The sequence below is a fragment of the Pygocentrus nattereri genome, chromosome 23, assembly GCF_015220715.1.
Source record: "Pygocentrus nattereri isolate fPygNat1 chromosome 23, fPygNat1.pri, whole genome shotgun sequence".
NCBI classification, from domain to species: domain Eukaryota; kingdom Metazoa; phylum Chordata; class Actinopteri; order Characiformes; family Serrasalmidae; genus Pygocentrus; species Pygocentrus nattereri.
Genome location: NC_051233.1, coordinates 22,641,051 through 22,666,738, shown reverse-complemented (window position 1 = coordinate 22,666,738; position 25,688 = coordinate 22,641,051). Strand labels below are relative to the sequence as shown.

At 39.1% G+C, this 25,688-nt stretch overlaps 1 protein-coding gene across 8 annotated transcripts in view; it reads left to right on the top strand.

The window, feature by feature from the left end:
• dab2ipb (DAB2 interacting protein b) overlaps nt 1–25,688 on the top strand; it is a 250,907-nt gene that overhangs the window by 81,058 nt on the left and 144,161 nt on the right. For 2 of the 8 annotated variants that reach the window (XM_017698879.2, XM_037533220.1), the window contains exon 1: nt 22,694–23,055. The exons of the other annotated variants lie outside the window; for them this stretch is intronic. In XM_017698879.2, coding sequence (XP_017554368.1) covers nt 22,932–23,055 — 124 coding nt within the window. In that variant the 5' untranslated portion in view covers nt 22,694–22,931. Of the gene's footprint in view, nt 1–22,693; nt 23,056–25,688 lie in introns of those variants that run through there. 8 annotated transcript variants of the gene reach the window in all.

The window sequence follows — 25,688 nt, the reverse complement described above, 5'->3', positions numbered from 1 at the left end:
CCATTGCTGCAGTTTGTGTTGGTCATCAGCCTCTAGTCCTTCATTAGAGGTCACAGGAAACTGCTGGCTGGATTTTTGATTGGTGGACTATTCTCAGTTCAGCAGTGACATTGAGGTGTTTAAAAACTACAGCAGCACTGCTGTACCTGATCCACTCATACCAGCGCAACACACACTAACTCATCTTTAGACATCTCTGCTGTTTGATTTTAGTTTAGTTATGTTGTCTTCACTGAGTAAACGTGGCTGTGGTGAGTGGATGCATGCTTTATAGTGAACAGTGCTGTAGTGTTGGTTGTGTTTATCTAGCATTGTGGTTGATTGCAGCTGTTTTGTAACACCATACGGTGGAAGTGTTGGAAAAGATAGGACTGTCCGGAATAGATTATAGACTATGGATTTTTGCCTGTACCAATGGGTTTTCTCTGGTCACTGTGGTCACTTCATTGATGACAGCTGGCTGTATTAACTGAGGTAAACAAAAGGGTGCACATGCTTCATTCTGCCCACCAACATCCCTCTCTGCTGGGTTACAGCCCTACCTAGACAAATACACTCTTAAAAAAATAAAAATAAAAATTTGGGCAAAGCCATTGAATAACCACTTTTACTTCCCTAATTAATATGTTTAAAACAAAACTTTGTGAGGATAAGGAACCTTTTAAAGGTGCTTTGCACAATTCACTGTGCAGAGGTTCTTTAATCTGCAGGTTCTTCTCATACACACATCTTGGGCCTTGAGGAGCTAGAAGGTGGTTCTTCTATGGCATTGCGCAAAGAACCAATTTTGGCACTTTTATTTTTAAATAGAACACATGTTTGAGGGGTGCTGACTAAACTACAGCCCAGTGTTGCTTAGTGGGGGCTTCTTAAAAAGCTTTCAGACCTCCAAAATGAAGTGTTTACATCTGCAGACTAACTCCTAAAGAGTACAAGAAGCATGCATATTCAACAAGCCCTACAGGGGCCTTCTGAGTGTGACATATTTTACTGTATTTCTTTTAATCCACATTCAACCGCTATTTTTTCTGAGCTTTAGCAGCCTTTAGCTGAGCTCATGGATATTTCAGCAGGACATGAGGGTCAGGTTTCTTGGTTCTTCTTAGCAGAACTATCAAATAGCAGGCAGGAATATTGATGAAGAAGAATCAATTGACCTCACAAGCTGCAGAGGTCTAAAAATAAAGGAATAAAAAAGGGAGGATAGATTAGCGGGTTATATAAAGAACAAAATTAGAGGGCTGAGAGGACCATGTAGAATGATAAATTATTCAGTTTTACTGATCAGAAGAGGAAATCAGTGATGAGCGAAAGGCACCTGCCAACTTGTTCATGGATGTCTATGAGTATTAGATTTAGGCCCTCAGTTCGAGCCATAAATGTCAAAACGTGAAGCCAAAACAAGGAGATAAAGCCTATGCTAATTTCTACTAATGCCCTTGTGCAATTCTTGTAGCACTAAGCTACCAGGAATTCACACTAACACTTTTCAGCCTTTACAGATTAACATATATTTCACCTTATAGCAGTTTCATGGTGATTCTTTCAGTAAAGACTTCTGGGAAATAGCTGCCACTGTTTTCCATTGTCTTTCATTCACAGACAGTGCAGTGTTTAGGACATCCAGATGGCCTAGAGTGATGTTTTGTCCCTCAAAACGTGTTCCGTTTAGTGCAAATCAGGATGTGATAAGTTGATTACACTGTTACTTAATTTTGCTTATGTTAATCTGTCAGTTCCTAGCTTGGCTACATCCACTATAGAAGTACCACAGAGATATCATGGAGGTTACCGTAGGTAAAAAGGCCCTTTACAGGTACTTCACTGCAAATAACATAAAAAAGAGATACATATTTTAAACATTTCCGTAAATACATCCTGATTCCAAACTTGCTCTCTGCAACACATTCCAAAAAAGTTGGGACAAGAGAAAAGTGGGCCTGGGAAGTTTGTGGAATGATCAAGAACAGCTGTTTTGGAACTTTCCACAGGTGAACAGGTAACAGATGGTTCTATAATGATTAGGTATAAAATTCTTGAAAGCATCAGTGGCCACTTTGCCAAAAACTATGTGAGTGGATAAACCAGCAGTTTTAGAGAAGTGTTTCTCAATACATGACAGGAAGGAATTCATGGATTTCACCATCTACTGTCAATACAATTGTTAAAAGACCACAGCCCCTGGACTGTTGAGCAACTGAAGTATATATCAAACAAGAAAATGCACCACAAAGAGCTACTGTGAAGCTTGTATCAACCCTGGTGTGATATATGGTATCATATAAAACATATTCTCCATCAGTCTGAGGAACCATTTCACCATGCAAAGAACCATTTAACCCCTTAGCAAGCCTCGACTGTCTTGTGCATTGAGTTTGCACATCTGAACTGTCCTACAGTATAACCTTTCAAGGTCATATGAAATAAATATCATTTAAAATAAATAAACATGGTGTTCTGTGTTTAGACATTATGAAAAAAAATAGTTGTGAGCTTAAGTTTTTCATCAGGCTGAATCGGCATCTTTTAAAAGTTTCGTAAAACTTGTCCAATCTCGCAACAGTAACCACAAAACATACACGAACAGGTCAGTAAGGTCGGGCCTAATGTAGCTGGTAATCTATTGGAATCAGGACATCCTTCTTCTTCTCTGCTTTTCTGTTCTCTTCGCTCCGTCAGCCTCACACTTGGGAGGTAGTTAAGAGAGTTGGATGAGAATATTTAGTTTTTGAGAGTGTAAGGCTGTGTAGACTTGTCGCTGTGGTCTTAAGAGAGCATATGAAATGTGTGAGAAAGTTGTGCATCTCTGCAGAGCTGTGAGTCTCTTGCACTTCTCTGTAACAAAGTCCTCAGGGAGATTTGGTCAGAGAAGGAACTCAGACGCTGATGATATCAAGGAGTGTTCTGTCTTCCCGGGTCGACTGCATCAACATGGACTGTTGCTTATGAAGAATGAAGTTTTTGAGAGCAGTTCATGACTAGAAAAGTTGAGTAAAGACCTTCTGATATTCCGAGAAGAACATCTGCTTCACTTATTTGTTTGTTTGATAGTCTCTAACAAATTGCTACACATCATGATATCATATTAAACAAAGCTGTGTATTAAAAGACACTGACTTGTGAACAAGATATATAATTGGTCCAAGAATATTTGGTGCAAATGTCCAGCTTTAAGCTGAGGACATTCATATCCAAATAAGGGCAAATTGTATAGTATGACCACTTCAATCCTATATGTTGGGGCGGACAGGTAAAATAACTACATGTGCATTTCCTGAAGGAACTGCAAGAGTACTTGAAAACAGCTGCAAGTGTGTGTGTGTGTGTTTGTGTGTGTTTTTGTGTAGGTGAACAACACCTCCTTAGGTATGTGTGTGTGTGTGTGTGTGTGTGTGTGTGTAGTGTGTGTGAGAGGGAGAAATGTATGTGTTTGAGGGGGGAGGGGGAGTCATTCAAAATAACTGTCACTATATTATTATGCAGCTCTTAGTGGAGAAGCCTTGTTTGAGTCCGATTTGCACCCTCTCAACAAACAGTCATAACTCGGGAAATGTTTACTCTATCGCTTAACGGGATAGATGATGTGAGATAAGACCCATTGAGGATTATTTTGGTGTAATGTTGTGTGTATTGAGAAGAAAATGTCTGAGTTATGACGAGTTAAACACAGAGAAAATCTTGAAATAAGCAGATTCTGATTTTGAGTGGCCTGCTGTGACGTCATCGATGTCAGTTAGAATTTGAAGGTCTGAACATTCCGCCGTTCATTCTTATGGGAGATTTTTCATTTTTAAACTTAATTTGATTAAAAAATACCAATCCGATCGACTCCAAACATACATAGCAAGAGTTACAGCACCGAGACCTTCGAAACGCAGTTTGATCGGAGTCTGTACGTTAAGCGGCTCGGCTGTATTAATCGCAGAAATTTGTGGAAGAAGAATAAGAAGTGTGAGAGATAACAGTAGAGCGCACTGAACTGTATGCTGCTCATCAATAGTTTAACCCCTTACAAAGCTCATGAGACATTATTTAGTAACAACAGGGACTTTAATACAAACTGGTCGAGTTATTCATAGGTTATGGAAGTGTGTCATAAAATTCTGGGCCTGCTGGTGGGCCCTGGACATTTAAGGGGTTAAGGACACCCACCCTTTTAAATTATTATGTTTGCTTTGTAATGTTGCAAAAACTAAACATATTAAAAAGAATCTTCCAGTAGTTCTTTGCAAAACTGAGGGGCAGACAAAAGTCCTACATTGGGAATATTATTAGAACTTATGCATTTCATCTCCTTGTTGTAATGTCAGCTCTCATCAGCTGCTACTAGTCTTTAAAGCTCGAAACAACCTGCTTACATCACAGTGTGTCTGTCTGTTTATGTTCCCGCATGTGATCTAAGATCTGCTGATAGTGGCCTTCTACAGACACCCTCTGTACAATACAGAAAGCATGGAGAGGCCTCTTTCAGTTATTCTGCTTCTAAACTGTGGAATTCAATTCCACCTTTTATTAGACAGTCAAGCTCAGTGCTCACTTTTAAGAAGCACCTAAAGACGTATCTCTTTAAGCTAGCATTGAACTAAAACTGAATGTCTCGTGGTGTTTATCTTTATAGTCTATCTATATCTTCTTCATTTTCTTCTGATTCTGATTAAATACTAATGATCTCTTCTATAACTATGTTTCTATGTTTTATCACCTGTCTGTAAAGCACTTTGAGCTGCCATCGGCATGAAAAGTGCTATATAAATAAAATAATTATTATCATCATCATCATCATAATAATAACAATAATAACAATAACAATAATAATAATTGTTATTATTATTAAAACCACTTTTTTGTTTTTGAAAACTTGCGCTTCATACCAGTAAAGACACTTTGATGAGCAAGTGTTCAGAGTTAAGTGTTGAAGTTATTTCAATTGAAAACACTGATTATCAATGAGGAAAAGGCATCCCCAAACTTTTGATTGGCAGTGTACGTATTTCACAATTTGAGCATGCACTACTAGAGCAAATTAAGATTTGAGCCAAGAAACTGGTTAAAGCAGGTACCTTCAGATGCTTCAATCAAATGTCGCAATATAAATAAAAACAAACACAATGTTGCTAAGACAGGCTGATCTTCACAATCAAGTCACAAGTGAAGCTCCATATGGTGACTTTACTCCCTCTGGTGGTTAAAGAAATGGTGTGTTCAACAGCCTCTGAGTTTAGAGCAACTGAATAATTAGATAAAGCCTGTAAAGGAATATGTCCTTCAACACAGTGAAGTGAGGACACTAACACTTCACTTGAGGGGACGTACAAGGTAATTGTTTCTAATAAAGTGGACAGTGAGTGGACCTAAAAGGTCGTGGTTTCCAATAAAGTGGACATGCAAAGTAGTGTTCTCCGATAAAGTGGACATTGAGTGGACATATAAGGTAGTTGTTTTTAAGAAAGTGGACAGCAAGTGGACATAAAATGCAGGTATTTTAATGAAGCAGCCAATGATGTACAAAGTATTTGTTTCAAATAAAGTTGATATACAAAATAGTTATCCCCAAAAAAAGGACAGTGAGTGGACATAAAGGTAGTTGTTTCTGATAAAGTGGACAGTGAGTTTTCACTGTCAGTGTTTGTAATTAATGGGTGCTGAAGGGATTTCTATCAGAAGACGTGTCAGAAGTGATGTATTTGTTGGCTAAGGAAGCTACATTTTGATCCCTCAGGTATGATGTAATGTAACGTATCAGCGTTCGTCTGTCAAACCGTGTGTGTTCAAACACAGCACTGCTGGCTGTAATGTGCTCTCAGTAATTAGTGCTGACACTTCAGAGATTTCCACTGTGAGTGAACATGAAGAGAAGACGTTTCAATTGGCAGCGCAGTGTGGCTTTGGTTGCTCTTTGGTGGACACTTTGTAGATAGTAGCCTTGAAAGTGTTTACAAAGCAGTGAGCAGTGGGCATGTTTAAAGAATGATTGAGATTTCAGAGGCCTGCCGACTGGTGTGCGAACTGACACAGTTCCGGATAGCTTTTGAAGTGTTTGTGTGAATATCAAACTATATACAACTTTGAATAGTTTAAAATGGATTGAAAAATACGCAATTTAAAGTATGTAGACAATTATTGAGTTGAGGTGTTTCAGTTACAGATTGCTAACAGGTGTATAAAGTCAAGCATATAGCCATGAAATCTCCATAGACAAACACTGGCAGTGGCATAGGTCTTACTTAAGGACTCAGTGACTTTAAATGAGGCACTGTTGTAGGATGTCACCTTTGCCGCAACTTAGTTTGTAAAATTTCTGCCTTACTAGATCTGCCCCAGCCAACTGTAAGTGGTGTTATTGTGACGTGGAAGCATCTATAAAAGAGGTCACTAATAGGTGGGTCGCTGTCCGAGTCTGGACCCAGGCGCTGTCCAATGCTGACCTGGGCCTATAACCGATAAACTAAGTAGAATTAGTTAATTTCGACTGGGTGGTCCTATTTTAAACGGTGTGATTTTTCTAGCATTTACAGTAAACTGGCAGCATGGTCAAATATGGTAAAATGGACAGCAACTCACAGACCAATCGCATGTATTGTAAAAATCACACATGAAGCTACTTGGCCAATCAGATCTGTGCATTACAATGAGCACTGAGACTATTATTTTTCCATGACGTGCTCTAAAAAGAGAAAACTGACAATAAATGTTGCTGAAATATGACTGAATTGGACTTTATTTGATTTCATATTCAGTTGTTGACTGTATATGATGTTGATATAACAACTAAACTACTTCAGTAAACAGTATATGTTACATGCTATTTATAGTCATTTTTAGCTACAATTAGACTACATTTTAGCTGTTTTCCTGAAGAGGAGTTTATATGTGAGAAGTTTATGTGTTTTGCAACTAAACAATTTAAATCCTTTGCAATCTGTTCTGTTAGGTACAACAGTTATTTGTACTTACCAATTAAATATTGAATGCTTTTGCTTTGCTTAAATTACTACTTATTTTTATCACTATGTAATTAATATAAACACAGTAACTATATTATTAATGAATACAATTTCCATTTCACGTGTCTATATTTTACTTTCATTTGTCTTTTGTCATACCTTATTAAAATGAAGAGGATTAATTGAGACATACACTGATTGAGGCCTTAAACTCTATTCTAGCTGGATTAGTTTCACCAGAGGAGGTCCAGTAATGTAATTTGTTCATGATTTGACTGGCCGATTCATACGTTATAATGGATCTGTACAATTTCCCCAGATTACCCCAAATAGCACGCATTGAAACATCATCACACAGATGTTTACCTCAGTATTATGTAACAGGCACCACGTTTGAGAACAATAACAACACATTGTACGGCTAAATGTTAAATATGGTGGCAATAAAGCCAAAAAATGCGACACTAGGTGAGCAGGGAGGCTTTACATCATATTTCATTGTACACGGATGCATGTTTTCAATGGCATTTGAAATAATGGTGCATAATCGTAGTGGACGGGAGGGAATAAAGACTGAAATGTTGTGTATTTCAGCAGTCTTGTCAGGACTATGAGGATGAAGGAACTGGCTTAAAATCAAGATCCTTTTTAGCTGCTAGCGTTTTCTTCAGCTCACAAAAAAGGAAAAAAATGGAGGCATCTTTTCTGATACTTGATTTTGTTGTTACATTACCGTGATGTTGATTCAAGCAGGACTGCTATTACTGAGGAAGGTCAGAGTTTGGTGAATTATTGGAGGTAATTCGCTCCGGAATTATTAAATAGCACACTGAGGGAAAACTATGAACATGTAAGATTCATACTGAATTAAAATCACAGATCTCATTGCTAGTCACTCATATTAGGGCAAAATAGGGCTTTATTTTCATTTTAAAGTATGACATTTTCAGTGCTGTACTTGTACCATATCACCCCTATACATATCACTTTATACATCGGGATTATCAGTATTAAGACTCTTTCTACCTCGTACTCATGCTGCTGTGTTTCAGACTGCTCTTATTTGCACCTTACTATTTGTTGTTATTGTATTCCACTGTTTTTTTTGCTTTTTCTTTTGTTCTTGGGAGTTCACTGGGACCTTGAGTACACTATTTCATTCCACCTCATGTGCCACGTATGATGCGAATGACAATAAAGCCTCCTTATCCTTATCCTTAAAAGCACATTTTCTGAAAGAACACAGACATACAAAGACAAAATTTGTATTATACTGTAAAATTTAGATTGCATATTGAGGGGAGTCTTACTAAACACAGAGGTAGGGGGCATCCTGACCTGATAGTGGTGCCCCTTTTTAGGTTCTATTGATACAAAACTGTTTGCTATTCCAGTTCCTTTCTCCTAACTGTGTGTAGATTTTATATATCATCCTGTAAATGATAAACTCATATAGAGTTTGGTTTAGCTTTACAGTAAATGGACATTGTTCTATATATTATATATGAAATATATTGTAAGGTATTTTATTCCTGAATGGACAATATCTCTTACACAATGAGCTGTAGAAATGCTTTCGCATCACCAAAGTGCTCAATACTGTAGTTCTAGGACTCACCAGAAGATGGCGATACTTGTATATACATGTATACTATGTATAGGAGACGCAACCCAGCCGGACCCCAGCCATTACTAAAGGTTCAATTAAAATATCTTTTAATGTCCTTTTTTAGTTTCTTGAAAGGTCAAGCAAAACAAACTACACTGACTGCCTTTGTCATGACCACCACCAACCACCTTCTTTTGCTGCCCTTTTTAGGTGTGCGTGTGCCATTAACTGACTTTATTTAAGCTACCTGCTCCTGCTATACAGCATGTGTTTTTATGCTGCAAGTTTCTAAAACCAAATCCTTGGCCTAGCTCACAAATTTGAAACACATAGACCAAATTTCCAGACCAAGATTAGGCTTAATCCTAGACCACAGCATGAATTCTGGAGGAGATTCTACACATACAGTTATTTGGCTATGCCTAGGTTTAATAGGTATGTAGAAGCTCCGCACCCTTTGTAGTCCTGCTGATCTTAAGCTACATGCTAAGGCCTACAAGCTACAGCAGAAACAGCATTGTCTACTAATAAAATCCAAGTACGTGTTTGATCTGTTGCAGTGCACTGCAGCAAACTAGGTGATTGCCGTTACCCTGAGTGTGCATTACTGTGTATGTATATGCGGGATCCAGGCCGAGTTGGGCCTTAGGCTAAAACAAAGAGTACACCTTTCTTCTGCCCTTCATTGTTTCTCAGTCTCTTTGTTCTCCTTGCGTTGAAAGCAGCACGCAGTGTGCCGCCTGTTTCTCTTTACTTTTTTTTTGACCCAAAGTTCTTTTACTGACAAATAACTAGTATGTTCTAAAGATGCTTATAATACTAAAGTCGGTGATTGTATCAATAAGATTTTTCAAATAGTCATTGATATGCATTGGCATTGTATCCCATGGGCAGCAACTTCAGTTAAACATTCTATTGTTACAATAGAAGAACCCTTTCTGGTGCTACATTAAACAAAAAGGTTCTACGTAGAACCATCTACAGCACGTTCTCTATCATTCTAAAGAACCCTTTCACGGTGCAATGAACAGATTCAAAATCAGTGCTGTTAACTGGAATGTTGTTATAGCAGCCGTTTTCAGACTATTCTGTGCTGTTTCACTACCATGACGTTTCTTGAGCTTTGCACTAGGACTGGGGGGTGCATTGCCCCCTTTCTTTAGTTTAGGAGAGGGAGTGTTTCAGTAACCCGCTGTCCAACCACCAGCACCCCCCACCCCCATTTTCCAAATCATTTCTACTGGTCTGTTATTTGTAATAACACATTACAGGCAGTTGGTATTTTCAAATGTCAAAAAAATAAATAGCAGAAAAGGTTTTGATATGACTGTGACGATATCCAACATGACATTTCTACTGTAAGGCCTCATAGATGCGTCTTCCACATGCTCGGGTAGTGTTGGTGTAGTAAAAAAAACTACAGATTAGTCTCTTTATTTATTAGTCTCTAATTACTTCTCTCAGACTGTAACAGGATGACTTTAATCATTACCTGCTGGAAAAAGTCATCTCACCACTCATTGCTTTACTGTTGTGATTCTATCTAACCCAAACTAATCTGTACCAACTAAAATGCTGCAAAATCAATTATTGTCTTCAATGTTTTCTTTAGAAAATATAGCCAGTCACAGTAAACACTCTTTGAAAGGCCTGTGACGATCCCTGCTTTTAATCAAGACACAGCCGTTTATGCAGATTAAAATAATGAATGTTTGATGCTGTTTGAAAACTGAGAAACCAACAGATACATCTGCCTTAAACTCTCTAAAAGGAAAGGAAAATCAAGCCTCGTCTATTAAGGTGAGGTTGATTTTTTTTGCTCTTCTTCAGCATGGAGAGCTGTATCACTCTGTTCCATGTTGGAATGTGACCACACGTATGGTTTGTGCTTTTGCTGAAGTACATCCTTAGACCAGAAACATGTCTCATGTGAGTGTGAGAATGCAGATGCTTCAAGCTACGCAGACACTGTCACAGCACAGTTCATAACGCAATGGAAGTGCACACAGTGCAGCAAGGGGCGCTATAGTAACAGTCAAGCCCGGCCAAACTGTCTTGCACCACCAGCATGCTTTGTCCCTGCCAACTGTCATAGAAAACTGGCAGCTGGATGAGTTTCTCGCAAAAGTGATTTGTTTGCATAAACTTATACATTAAATACATCGTCACTCTTCATTCTAATAGAACATGTAATGCAGCTAATGCGTCTCTACTGTGCACACGTACAGCTGTTGTGGCTGCTGGAATGGAGAGCAAATAAATAATGAACACATTTGCATTCTTTCAATGCATTCTTTCATTTTAATATCTGGCTGATTTGAGCGGCATTCCATGAAGAATCAGTCATGCAATTTTGATTCCCTGTGGTGAGATCAGTGTGGAGGAATTAAGGCCCAGTTCCCCAAACACTGAGTGGTGCAACAATAACCATACACAGTGAATGATTTGTGAAAATAGGTCCCTTTTGAATTCAGCGTAGAAGTTATACACATCTGCTCAACAGCGTAGAGGATGTTGTATGCACAGTACTCTTGGGAAGAGTGGATTGCCGTGATACATGGGGTGGGATGAGATAATGCTTTATTTAAGGCAAAAAGGTCTCCAGACAGTGTTTCTGCTTATATTCAGCTCAGCACACATAGGAATATGTATGTTTACTCCATCTAGTCTTCATATCAATATCACTTGCCTGTTGTTAACAACTGTAGCCTAAGACTATGTAGTTTAGATCTCAGTAATCAAAAACAAAGAGTTAAAAAAAGCACAATGTCACATTTGGGCATTTGGAGACCTCTCTGGTGGAAATATGTAATTGCATGCAAAGTGCGGAGGAACATTTTGTATTGTCAGTTTTTCTTCTGACCTTCATGAGGGGATGAATCTGATGATTATTCACAGACTCAACTCAAAACTTATTGAGATGCATGTCTTCTGAGAGTGTAAGTGAGAGATGTACTATTGCCATTGAATCTTCATTAGTGAATCTTCATTAATTTAAACATTGAACCAGGCCTTATTTGCACATGCCACCTAAAGACACATGGCATGGTTTGAAAAACTCCTGTGATATCCAACCCAACACCACGTTGAAATGATTATTTCAGGCTTTACTGGTTGACTTATAGCAGCAAATGTGCATTTAATGTTTCTTCTTTCAGTTTTAACAAAAATAAATCAATAAAACTGACATAGTGCTGTTTTAAAGACAATTGTAAGTCGCACTTCATAAGAGCATCAGCCAAATACCGTAAATGTAACATGTATATCACTTCATAAGATGAAGTTCAAAGAAAAGAAACAGAGCTCTCCATTTGAGTGATATCAACTTGTGCAGGTAAAACAAGCGCAGCAAAGGATAAAAGCAAGTTAAGCTGTTTGTGAGCTATGTTTATCCTCATCATCTAACAACCTTTTTTCCATTAAATAGACTTTTTTATCATTACTGTCGTTGATAATATTCAGTGCTGAAATACAAAGCCTGAATTGTACTGTTATCCTCTGCAATTCTTAAGTTTTTAAGCTGTATTACCTCCACACCTCCTGTCTCATCTCCTGCCTTTATTGATCTGTTTTAAAACATTAGGTTATGAGGGGGTATAAATATGTACTTCTACCCTGGGAAATACTTGAAGGTACACAGATGTACTTCATAAGCATTGTTGTACCTTTGAGTTGTTTCCAATGTTGGTACCTTTATGAACAGAATGTTCCTGCACAGAACCTTTTTTCTCGAATTGGAAAAGAATGCATCCTGATTCAATTGGGACTCAAAGATTAGGACTCAGGACTGGACTTATCTGGACTGTTTTACTAATTGAATCTAGACTTGACTGCCTTGATATGACTTCCTCGTTACTTGCAACTCAGTGACTTGTTCCCACTTCTGCTGCAACCTTTTGTTTGTTTGTTTTTTAACAGAAAATATCTGTTTAAAAAAGGTAGCCCAGAGATGAGCCTTTGTTTGCTGAGTTAGGGTTAGGCTTGGGTTGGGTGCAGAACAGCAGCATTCAGCTACAGTGATACAGAAGTCAATATGTTCATTTCACACATGTGTGAGTGTGCTTGAGCTGTTGAAGAACTAAGTGTGCTGTTTCGCTTCGCAGAGCGAGAAAGAATGCTCTTCTGTGAATGCTCTTTCTTTATTTCCATGTGCTACTCTTTCAACCTCTCACCCTCTTATCGGTCCCTTGGTTCTCTCTTTGAACCCTCACCACCCACTCTTTCATGTTTTTCTCCCTCTCTCATTGCTCACATAGCTCTCCTCCATCATTCATTGTGCATTATTTTCCTCCACAGCTCAGGTTAATGAGAAGATGCAGCAAATGTCACTGTTGAGCTACTGTGCATGTATGTGCATGGCATTTTCCCCAGCAAAATTCTGCAATTCTTCTAATTCCCAGTGAAGAAGAACATCTCAATTTAGTATTATTTTGATATTGTACTGGAAGCAATGTGTTGAATTATTCATATTAAGTTGGCAAGCTTTGTGATTGTAAATGTTCCTTGTAGAATATTTGTGAACATTTTCACTGTTGATCTACTGCAGCTCAAACTGTTTGAACAAGCACAAAAGAGCAAAGGAAATAAATCGTTTGAATCACAATTTCAGATTTTTACTACCATTACATTTATTTGTAAAGTCTTTTGAAACTTAAATTATAGGCCTATTTAATCTTTTGCGTTTTTTTTCTGTGAAAATCTTCAGGCTGAAAACTTAAAGTGCTCAAATGGCTTGGAAATGAAACTTCAGTATAATTGCTAATGTTCACTCAGCAAGGCACAAATACTTGAGGTGTGGAGGGGGTCAGCTACAGTGGGGCTTATGTTGCAGGGGGTCCCACAGGAACTATGCCCATAAAATCTTTATATAGATACTGACACAATTGTACACCCTTCCATCAACGCTACACAGACAGCACTGGCACCTTTTTACATGCCTTATGTTTATAAAGCAGCTCATTGTAATGCAGAGCTAGGAGGCAGACGCACGTGCTGAGATAAGTGACTTTTATTGAGGGAAAATCCAGGGTCGTGGTCATGACAGTCCAGGTTCATATAACCAACTTGGAGAGATCGCGGGACAGACATGATAAAATAAACACAGACTGAAGTACAAGACAGAGGCTGGAATAACAAAACATCCAACAAACATACATCAAACAAAGACCAGCGAAAACAAAGGGCAAACACAGGGCTTAAATATGACACCAAGAAGACAAGGGATAGGTGAAAATAATCAGGAGCGGAGTCACAAAACAAGGGGGCTGGACTATGGATACCAAAACAAAGAAGCACATGGACTATCAAAAAGTGAACAAAAAGCACATGGGCGAGTGGGAGGAGCCAAGCGTAACATATCCCCCCACCTAGATACACAGCTCCGAAGTGTGCCAAAAAAAAACAAAAACACAAAACAGAACAAAACCAAACAGACACCAAGGACAGGCCTAAACAGGGACAGGAGCCGGGACACAAGGAACGGAGGATGGAACAGGCACAGACACAGAAGCTGGAACAGGAACAGAAACAACAGCAACAGACACAGGAGCAGGAACGGGAGCAGAAACAGGTGCAGGAACATGAACAGGAACAGAAGCCAAAGGCACAGACACAGAGACAGGAGAGAGAACAAAAACAGAAGACACAGCACCAGACATAGGAACAGATACAGACACAAACAGATCGGGGATTAAACACGGAGGGAGGATATGGAGGCACAACACAATGTGGCTGAATGAGGGACAAATGGAGGTACAACAGGACGAGGGAAACAAGAATGCAAAACAGACCACGCAAACCACAGGGGGGCAAGGACCAAAACTGACACAGGCACAGGAATGGACACACAGACAGAAACCGGGACAAAAACAAAAGGAGAGACAGGAACGGGAACCACAACAGGAACAGGAACGGGCACAGACACAACAGAAGGGAACAAGACAATACCAGGAACAGAGGAGGGCAAAAACGAAGGGACAGAAAAAATAGGGGACACAGAAGCAGAAACAGGAAGCCCATGGGGAGCAACAGACACAGGAGAAACAGGAGGCCCACAGGGAACAGCAGACTCAGGAGGAACAAGAGACCCACGGGGAACAGCAGACACAGGAGGAAGAGGAGACCCATGGAGAGCAGATAAAGGAGAAATAGGACACCCACGGGGAACAGCAGACAGAGGAGAAACAGGAATCCAAAGGAGAGCAGACACAGGCTAGGGCAAGACGGGCGGGAACAAAGGAGCTGCAACGTCCACAGAGGCAGGCGAGCCTCCAGCAACGTCCACAGGAGCAGACGGGCCTGCAGCTGGTCCGGAGGCACGGCAACTGGCGGCGGGTCCGGATTGCGGCCACGGGATCAGGAACGCGGGCTGGGGACAGCTGCTCCAACCTGGAGGAACACACAGACACAGGACCCTCTTGGCCGCTCCCAAGGCTCACTCAAGCTATGGAAAGCTTGCAGTGGTGCTTGAGGATGAACCGAGTACCATAATAAGGGCTATCTGTATGCTCCTTCCATCTCACCTCGACTTGCTCAAGCAAGGTGGACCAAGCCAAGGTGCTTACCTGAGCTCTCATCATCCAAATCGAAGACATGATGATCCTTCGCCTTCCTACGGGATCGACGAGATGCTCTTGTCCCCTCAGCGCCAGAGGATTTGCTATCACTGGCTTAGTGGCGCTGGGATGTGGGTAACTCGTTTCGCCCCAACGGAACAGCCACATCCCCGTATGTCGTTTACTCGCTGCGTATTCTGTTGGCTGGTCTTTATGTAACACGGAGCGAGGAGGCGGACGCATGTGCTAAGATAAGCGACTTTTATTGAGGGCAAATCCAGGGTCATAGTCATGACAGTCCAGGTTTATATAACCAACACGGAGACATCGTGGGACAGACATGATAAAATAAACACAGACTGAAGTATGAGACAGAGGCCGGAATAACAAAATATCCAACAAACATACATCAAACAAAGACCAGCGAAAACAAAGGGAAAACACAGGGCTTAAATATGACACTGGGAAGACGAGGAACAAGTGAAAACAATCAGGAGCGGAGTCACAAAACAAGGGGCAGGACTAGGAATACCAAAACAAAGAAGCACATGGACTATCAAAAGGTAAACAAAAAGGACATGGGGAGTGGGAGGATAACCATTTTTCAGATCCCTGTGACATCATATGTTCATTATTTATATATCTATTTTAATGTAAACATTCAGGTTAAAGTTAGATATGATGGGATAGGCGTTATGCACTTATGCATTTTGAGACAACAGCAAATAAACAAGCACATTGAACTGTTTGTTTTTTAAATTTATTGAAAGTTGTTTTCACATAGGGATGGGAAGCATTACATTTTTGGCCATGAGGCTTATAAGATCCTGGTTATGCCACTGTCATTCAGTATCAGATTTGAAGAAACAAACCTTTGATCTTTTATACATTGTAAAACTCTGTCCTGTCTTTTGGCTCATTCAGTGCTCTGCTTTTTTATCTCCCATCTGAATGTTCTCACAGAATGTTCTTGGTTTTGCCTTTATATAAGAACCATTCACTGTGTGTGTGTGTGTGTGTGTGTGTGTACCTGAAGCAGACCATCAGAAAGAAGATAAATGATAGGGGTTTTGAGGATTGATTCATCTTCCCCCTTTTTCCCTTTTTCTTTTGAAAAGTAGATCATTTGGATCTGTTCATTCATTCATAACCCACAGATAAGATAAGACAGGCCTCCTCAACCAAACACAAATCAGACAGCTCCGTTTGAGCTGGACCTTCTTTTCAGACCTTACTTTGATTATTAGCTGAGAATTCAAAGAACCTTTGAGTAAATGCACAGAAACATACTTGTTGGAAAGAAAACAGCCAAATGGACAGTGAGAGCAAGAGAATTAGGACTGGACTTAGAGAACAAAGAGACAAAGATCAAAAGTGGTCCCGCATTGTTCCCCATTGCAGCTCGCACACAAACATACACACACACACACACAAAACTTTTCTGCCTTTATACCTCCCTCACACGCACAAAGAGCCAGCAGTGTGGCTCTCAAATTGCCTCTCATTATCTTCAGAGTCTTATATCACAGTATAGCTCACTACACTGAAACATAAAAGCTAGCCTTAGCGGCTCCAGGCCTGCAGTATATGAAAGGTTGGAGGGGGTCAATGGCTTATTCAGCTTTTATAATCAAATTTAGCCATTCATAATAGTTATGGCATTATTGGTTCTGAAGCTTGTGCAAGGCTCCGAGGGCCTTCTTAGCGTGGGATGTTGTAGAAGAAGAAAAACAATAAGGTTGAAAACACATCACTTGATGACTTTTGTATCGATTGCATAAAAGTGTTATGTCATAGTACAAAGAATTAACTACTGTACTGTTCTAGGAAACAGCTATAGTTACATAAGCTGAGGATGTATCTTAATAGTCCGGAGTACAGATGATGGCATAGGCCAGAGGTCAGCAACAAGTGAATCTTTTACTGCCCTGTTGTGGCTCCACAGCAGAATAAGATTTTTTAGGTAAAAATAAAATTATCCTCTTTTGCAGTAAAATGAAGCTGTGACAATCGTAATAACACAGTTTTAACGATAAATGGTCTTAAACACTGGAGTTCATGTATAACTGCTAATTCACCTTTAACCAGCATGGAAACTGCTGATCACCGCAGACAACAGTTTCGCCTAGCTAGTAGCTAATGAAAAGATTTAAAAGGAAGATTTAAGATGAACATTGATCATTTGGAGATAAATGGACTTGATAAAATTATAAGCTCTCAGCTGGTTTTCTGATACGTTTAATCTGCAACGAGAAACTGTCAAACACTAAAAAGTTGCAAAGCTGAAGTCAGATTATCGTTCACCAGCTTCTTGTTCAAATCTTCCTGTTCACATGCATTTAAGGTGGAACGAGAAAATAAAAAAAAGAAGCTTGTGAATGAGAAGAGGACTTCAGTTATTCTGTTTTTGCGGAAATGTTTCCTGCTGGAGATGTGAGAAAAGCAGCTATAGCTGAGCTAAATCTTAAAACTTAGCAAAGTAAGTCTGCATTTTCATTTATATTATATATTTTTTTTTCTATACTAATGTGTCTACATGTTTAATTGTTATTTTTCGGGGGACTGTTATTAATTAAATCCATGGGCTAATGACTAGCTTGTGGGACAGTGTTGATAGGTGCACCATCACCAACAACTTTGACCTCCAAGCTCCAACAATCATTTCAGACTCAGTTTGTGTCCACTGTAATAGGTCCATGTTCCTGCCCTCATTTAGCCCAAAATTTCTCATAGATGTCCTCAGATGTGCTTGTTAAGAGATCGTGTCTGGCCCCTTTTATGTCACTAACTACCGATCTGTAACTGTATTAGTTTGGGGAGAAAAAAGGAAAAATAGGTTAACACCACTTAGCTACTGCTTATGTACCAAATTTAGGAAATTGGGGAAAAAATAAAACATAAAATGTGGACTGTCCAAAATTTTAGATTCCACATTCCATATTTTATGTTCTTTCTTGTCTATAATGTGTTAAATTTGGCAAATCAATTGAGATTTTGTATGAAAATTTGCACAAAAGTGGCATTTTTAAGTTTTTTTCCCTGCCCTTTTTCTAACTAGCTCAAAACATTTCAGCTACTGTTTTTTTCAGCTAAAAACAAGATATTCTTGTTACTTTTGATAATATGATGTTTGAATTTATTGCAGTGACATATGGTGTTTTTACAATCATAGTTATTATCCTGATAGATGGATTGCTCAGATGCCTAAAGTGGCCAATTTACTTTCACGTGGGAAAGTTGGAGCAATGTAATCATTATTAATGTTACTCATTAATTTTATTCACCATATCAGTCATTTTTTATGGACCTCACTTTCTCGCATTAGTAAAGATTCCAGCACCTTTTACCTACTTGAACAGGTAAATGAAATGTTTTGACATGTTTTTCTACTCTGTTTGGGAGCAAAGTCTGTGCTTAAATTGATTTCTCAAATCAGTCATAAATATTACAGACCATGCAACAGTAAATTACATCACACCCTCACCCCATGGAAAACCAACCCTGTCTGAATTGTAAGACTTTCGCACAGTACCATATACAATGGACCTTTATGATGGGTGCACCACATACCTCTTAAACTGTTTTCCTGACGCTGTTCCTGTATGTGTTTGCGTGTCTGTATGTGTATATCAGTTCTTACTCATCAGTCTCTGATAAGAAATCTGGTGCTACCAGTTAATCTCGTGCTCTGAGCTGTGATGACATGCTGAGGTATTGAAGTTTTAGACGCTCGAGGAGTCGCTGCCGGAGTGAAATATGTTGTTGTAAAGTGTCAGGTATGCGGTTATATGCCTCATGTCCCATATCAGCTCTGAGGAAAAACTTAAGGCAAATTATCTGGTGGAAACTTCTAGGGCACACTGTTTCCCATACACACACACACACATACACACACACACACTGTCCTGTTAAGATGAGGTCAGTCCCTGGAGTGTCTGTGTGCAGGGAAAGTCTTGAGAACAGGAAATGACCTCGATTCAGTTTGCCCCTGAAAGTGACCCCAAAATACAACGTGAGCTTTAACCGTTTCAGCCATGAACAGAGGGAGCGTTTGTGTGCGTGCTTTGTTATGAGTCCACAGGGAAAGATACAGGGTATCAGGCACACACTCATACATATCAGCATAGAATTCACAGAGCAGAGTAAAATACTGCAGTAGACTGCTTTATGGCCTCTGTGTATGTGTGTGTGTGTGTGTGTGTGTGTGTGTAAGAGAGAGAGAGAGAGAGAGAGAGAGAGAGACTAAGGTAGAGAAAGACCATTTTTGAGACCTTGAGAGAATGAGGAAGGTACACTGTAAGAATTATTATTAGTTGTCTTATTATTATTTATTAATGCATTATTTATTGAATATCTTACTGAAGGGTTGCATGGCTATGGACTCTATGTGGAATGTCTACCAAAACAACTGACAAGACAGAGAAGCACACAGACACACACACACACCCGGCACACACCCCAGCAGGTGTTGAGGCGTGTGCTGTATTGTGTCCATAGAAACTATGGCTCTGGCCTTGGGGCTGTGCTGGGTGACATCATCCACAACATGTTTGTCTGCTTTTTTTTTTTTTTTAATCTTTTATCTGTGTGTGTGTGTGTGTGTGTGTGTGTGTGTGTGTGTGTGTGTGTGTGTGTGTGTGTGTGTGTGTTTTGTACAAATATATAAGTTTGTAAGACAACATAAAACACAGCTAACCTGTAAACCTACAAGACCGACATTGTACTCTGTAAAGTGCTGCCTAAAGACTTTGTAAAGTGCTTTTAACAAAAGCTCCATGTTTTGTTATTTCAATCTTGAAGAGCAAAACTATTTCTTTTGGTTTACTGAGGTTAAGATTTGGATTAAGTTTAGGGTGGCAGAAACCTTATTACTAGAATTCTAGGGATTTACAGATGCGCAAGACATGTAAGATGTAGATGTATTATTAGATGTAGATGATAGATGTATTATTATTATTAATTTTATTATTAGTAGTAGTAGTATTAGTATTAGTAGACGTAGTAGTAGCAGAGGTAGACAGTAACTAAGTAAATGTAATTCTTTACTGTACTTGAGTAGTTTTTTTTGTGTATCTGTACTTTATTGAAGTTTTTCCATTTTGGGTGACTTTTTACTTTCACTCCACTACATTTTGTGACATTTCTTGTTCCTTTTGGTTTATGTGTGTATGAAATATTGTAAAAAATTATGTAAAAATGAAAGAGGTGCAGCGGTCACTTTGATTTGAGCTTGTTTTGACCTGTTGGACATACCGACCCACTACAAGCACACGGTTCAACATCAGTGCAGCAGCGTAAAATTGGGAGAGTCTATTCAACATAAATGATGGAGCTAACCTGACTTTGTGTAAATAGAGCACAATATAGAAATATGTACACATATGCAGTCCTGACTGTCGTGTCTTTTTTCTGAATTTATACAAACACCATTTCATTTTATAGAAAATTTGTTTTTGCTAGTGTACGTTTATGAACAGAGACCTACAGATGCAATATAGTAAAGAAAATCATTTGTGAACCTGTTTAAACAAGTTTTTATTCAACTTAAACTTAAAATTAAGTTGTAAATAAATCTTAAACTGAAACCTTGCTTGTGTATAAAAAGTGATTTCAGAGCCACTCGGATCTACCTGATGGAAATTGTTTGCCTTCAGTGTTTTGTGCTTATGATCATTTTAATAGACGTCAGCATCACTAATTAATGACATTCTATTAAAAGATTGATTTACCAAGAGTGACACTGGAGTATTTTCACCTAAAATAAGTTGATGAAGTTGATGAACTATAAAAAATAGTAATAGCACATTAGAGTCATAATTAATTTTTTAGTACTTTTACTTTTGATACTTAAGTACATTTGAAGAAAAATACTTTCGTACTTTTACTCAAGTGGATGTCTAAAGGGAGAAACTTCTACTTTTACTGGAGTAATATTTTACCTTGGGTATCTCTACTTTAACTCAAGTACATGAATGTGTACTTCGTCCAAAACTGATTAGTAGTAGTAGTATTACATATCAAGCATGGTGGATAATCTGTGCAAGTTTGGTTTTCGTTGAAGGCATAATGAAAGCTGATAAGTACAAACAAAATTGAATATATCATCCAGTACCCTCTGCAAAATGTTTGTTTAGGGGAAAAGAGAGCCTCAAGATCACGGCTCCAAGCACACTGCTGAGAAGATCAAGACATACTTATCAAACACAGGAACTGCTGGTGTTCTCAGAACAATGGACTGACCACCACAGGGTCCAGTCCTCAACATCGCTGAATGGGATTAGTTGACTGTGAGAAGCAGAAAAAGCAACCAACGTCTAAGACTGAACTTTGGAGGTGTGGAAAAATATCCCTGCAGATTTCTTTAAAAAAATGGAAACAAAATTCCAAAAAAGAATGGAAGCTGTAATAAAGGCAAAGAGTGGACGCATTAAATACTGAAAAAGACGTATCTTATTTTTCATATATTTGTTAAGGTTTATTTATTTGTTAATTTTCTGTCAAATTTTGCTTTTTGTTTTAACTTTAAAAAATGAATAACTCACTCTCAACAGCCACATTAAATTGAATAAATGAAGGGTGAACATTTGCACATACTCATAGATACATATATAATACATATTAGACTTATTATTGTTACTAATAGATATGATAATACACCATTGTTGTTATTGTTATTGCTACATATTATTATTAATACATAACTAGTTGCATATAACACATGTAGGACATGTGTGTGTGTGTGTGTGTGTGTGTGTGTGTGTGTGTGTGTGTGTGTGTGTGTGTGTGTGTGTGAAAGAGAGAAAGAGGGTTGTGTGTGCACACATTTGTCTCTTTGTGTCCATCTGCTCAGCAGTGCTCCAGCTGCTTGACCCACACTCTCAACTGACTTCTGATTGGCTACAGGAAGCCATGCCTGGAGAAACTAGTATGGGCCCCTAATGGGCACACACATAAACCCTGGACTGGAATCCACACTGGAAGTGGACAGACAGAACTGGAATAACACGCACAAGCCTTTGATTCAAGCCATGTCCAGGATGTATGTTACATGTGTGATCATTAAAACCTAATTATTTTATTATATATAAATAACTTGATTTTAGTTTTCAGTTTTCTTGTTTTCAGTTTTTCTGTGAAATCTGCAGGGATGTTTTTTTCCATGCAGTTGGTTGCATTTTCTGCTCCTCACAATCAGAGTAATCCAGTCACATTCATGGATGTTAAAGTCTGGATTGAGAGATGAAGGGACTTTCAGACCGTTCCGAACTGTGTTTGAGTACACCAAGCATTTTCCAGCAGCTTATACCATGACTTTTAGAACCACTTTTGGAATCAGTTTTCTAAAATCTAATCTAAGACATGATCTTTTCAAGCTGTGCCTGAATTATCATCTTGGTTATTGTGCATTGCTGTGGTTTATGTGCATCGTTGAGTCACTTGTTTCCTTTTGGCTGGCTTCCTTCTTTCCTTCCTTCCATGCTGCTCTGAAATCCATGCCAGCTTTTTCTACGAGCCCAAAACTTTGTCTTGTTCTGTCTGTTTCTCTGCACTCAATGGCATACCTCTACCTTGCCTGCTCACACACATTGTGGGCAGTGTGGAGTGTGTGCATGTGTGTTCACTGGAGAGACCTGATGAGAAAAACTTTGTTATTCCTACTGGATTCTGCCTCTTACGGATATTCCAATGGATTTGATCATGAAAAGGGCTCTTCTCTGAAGTTCTGGAGTATCCACAGGCTGCATTCTGAATGGTTTTAATGCCAACATGAGCTTGGCTGTGTGTGACTTGCAATAACTGATATTCTGTGTGTGTGGGAGGACAATGTCAGGAGTGAGCAGGAAAGGTTCTGGAAGGCCTGGCTATTACTACAGGCTGCTGGGGAGAACAAGGCTCCAGAGACAACGCAGCCGCTCCAGAAGCAGAACTAGACCTGCAAACAGCAAGGGTATACTGTCTTCTGATGTTCTTCCAGTCTTCTTTTGATGTTCCTTTGAGAAGTACTTACAGCTACAGTCTAGAAATAGACCGGTAAGGCTGGACCTGTGGTGCAGTCTTGGAGCTGTTTCACCACTCAACACTCACTTGAACTGAAGAAGACACATGGATGAGTGGTGAAACATCTCCAGAAATTGTCCCACAAGACCAGCTGCTTTGACTTACTATTGCTTTCATTAACAATGAACTGCTTTCAGTGACTATTTCATTGCATTCGTAACACAGTAGTACTGAAGTTAATACATTATAATAGTGTTGTAGCTTCCCACAGATTTCTTACTACCACAGTAGAACGTGATCATAGCAGCTCTAATGCTGCTTTAACATTAATGCAATAGCACACATTCACATAGGCCTGGTGTAAACTGTGTTTAGTAGCACTGTTTTTGCATAGCCCATTCTAGAGGCTTTGGAGATGCATTTAACTTACATTCTTACAAATAAATATCTGCTAACAAATATCTAGACATATTAAAACCATCACACACCAAACACAATGTTTTTAAGTTTCAGCAGATAGTATGCTGATAATAATTTGAACATCTGTAGATAATTTATAGGGAACTATGTAAATGAAGTGGGGTCTCAGTACTCTAACAATGGTAGTGTGACATTTATTACCAACTGTGCTGCTAATAGTTGACCAGATGTTTTGTTTCTTTTGTTTCTTGGGTGCACACCTTCCATGAACCTCCTGGCGTGGCCATTAGTACAGCCTCACCTCATGAGCATCTAGAGGCCAGTGCCAGGCAGTAGTTGGTCGCTACAGTATGTTGTGTGTGCTGCTGCAAGTCACCCTGTAAAGCCTAAAATAATAAATGAAAAGTCAGGACTGATTCTGCAGGAGCTTTAAAGAACACATCATACATCTTTGCATTGTCATCAAATGCAAATGAAAATCAACATTACACTGATGAAGATATGATGACAATAGGGAATAATTTACTGTCTTCGGAAGACACGTTCTTCACCAAGTTTTGACTGAATTCTCTTTAAATACTCTTTCAAAGTGGGGAAGGGGACCGAAACATGTTACAAAATGATCTTCCACACACATGGCAATGTAATTACACATTTCCACCAGAGAGGTCTCCAAATTCCCAAACCTTACATAGTGTAGCTTGAATGACAAGACATGTGAGTTTTTTTAAGCGTAAAGAACCTTCAAAACATGTACAGGTTCATTTGTCCAAATGAAGAAAATATTTTTTTAAATTATTATTTAAAAACTTGTTAATACTTCGGTATATTTTACAGAACTCAGCTTCATGTTCATCAAAGTATTTTCCCTAGCATGAAAAGCAGGTTTTATCCAAATAATGACTTGACACTTTTTTTTTTTTTTGATAGTGATGTCACTTTTTTCTGTTTTGGTTATTAACACATACATGCACACAAAAAGTCTATGAAACATGATAAAAATAAGTGATCTTTGTAATTTAGTCTAATTAGCCCTATGAAACATCTAGCTGTTACCAAGTTACACTACTATGATTCTGTCATTAAGCTATAGCCAAGGTTACCAAGGCTGAGCGTCATCACAAAGGAAATCAAATGTCCTTTTATGCTCAAACACAAACCCTGTCCAGCCCAACTGAAGAGAATATGTAACACAATATGTCTTACGTTAACGCTAGAAAGGCGTATGTTGAGCCTCAAGGTGAACAAATGACAGATGGTTTGACGCAAGTGCAAATAAAAGGAAAGATTACAGATCACCTTGGCAACCTTGCTGTGCTTTAGACTGTGTAAGTGTGGTATGTGTGTTCTGTGAGAGTTTGAATCATTATACCAGGTACCAGACTATAAATAGATAGATAGATAGATAGATAGATAGATAGATAGATAGATAGATAGATAGATAGATAGATAGATGCAGCAAAAAAGCTAACATTGTAATACATGAACATGTTCATGATACATGATACATAACATTATGCACCATATTGCCAAAAGTATTCGCTCATCTGCCTTCACACACATATGAACTTGAGTGACATCCCATTCTTAATCCATAGGATTTAATATGATGTAGGCCACCCTTTGCAGCTATAACAGCTTCAACTCTTCTCGGAAGGCTTTCCACAAGGGTTAGGAATGTGTTTATGGGAATTTTAGACCATTCTTCCAAAGTGCATTTGTGAGGTCAGACAATGATGTTGGACAAGAAGGCATGGCTCATAATCTCCGCTCTAATTCATCCCAAAGGTGTTCTATCAGGTTCAGGTCAGGACTCTGTGCAGTCCAGTCAAGTTCTTCTACACCAATCTCACTCATCCAGGTCTTTATGGACCTTGCTTTGTGCACTGGTGCGCAGTCATGTTAGAACTGGAAGGGGCCGTCCCCAAACTGTTCCCACAAAAAGTTGGGAGCATGAAATTGTCCTTTCACTGGAACTAAGGGGCCGTGGCCAACTCCTGAAAAACAATCCCACACCATGATCCCCCCTCCACCAAAGTTTACACTTGGCACAATGCAGTCAGAGAAGTACCGTTCTCCTGGTAACTACCAAACCCAGACTCGTCCATCAGATTGCCAGACGGGGAAGTGTGATTCATCACTCCAGAGAACACGTCTCCACTG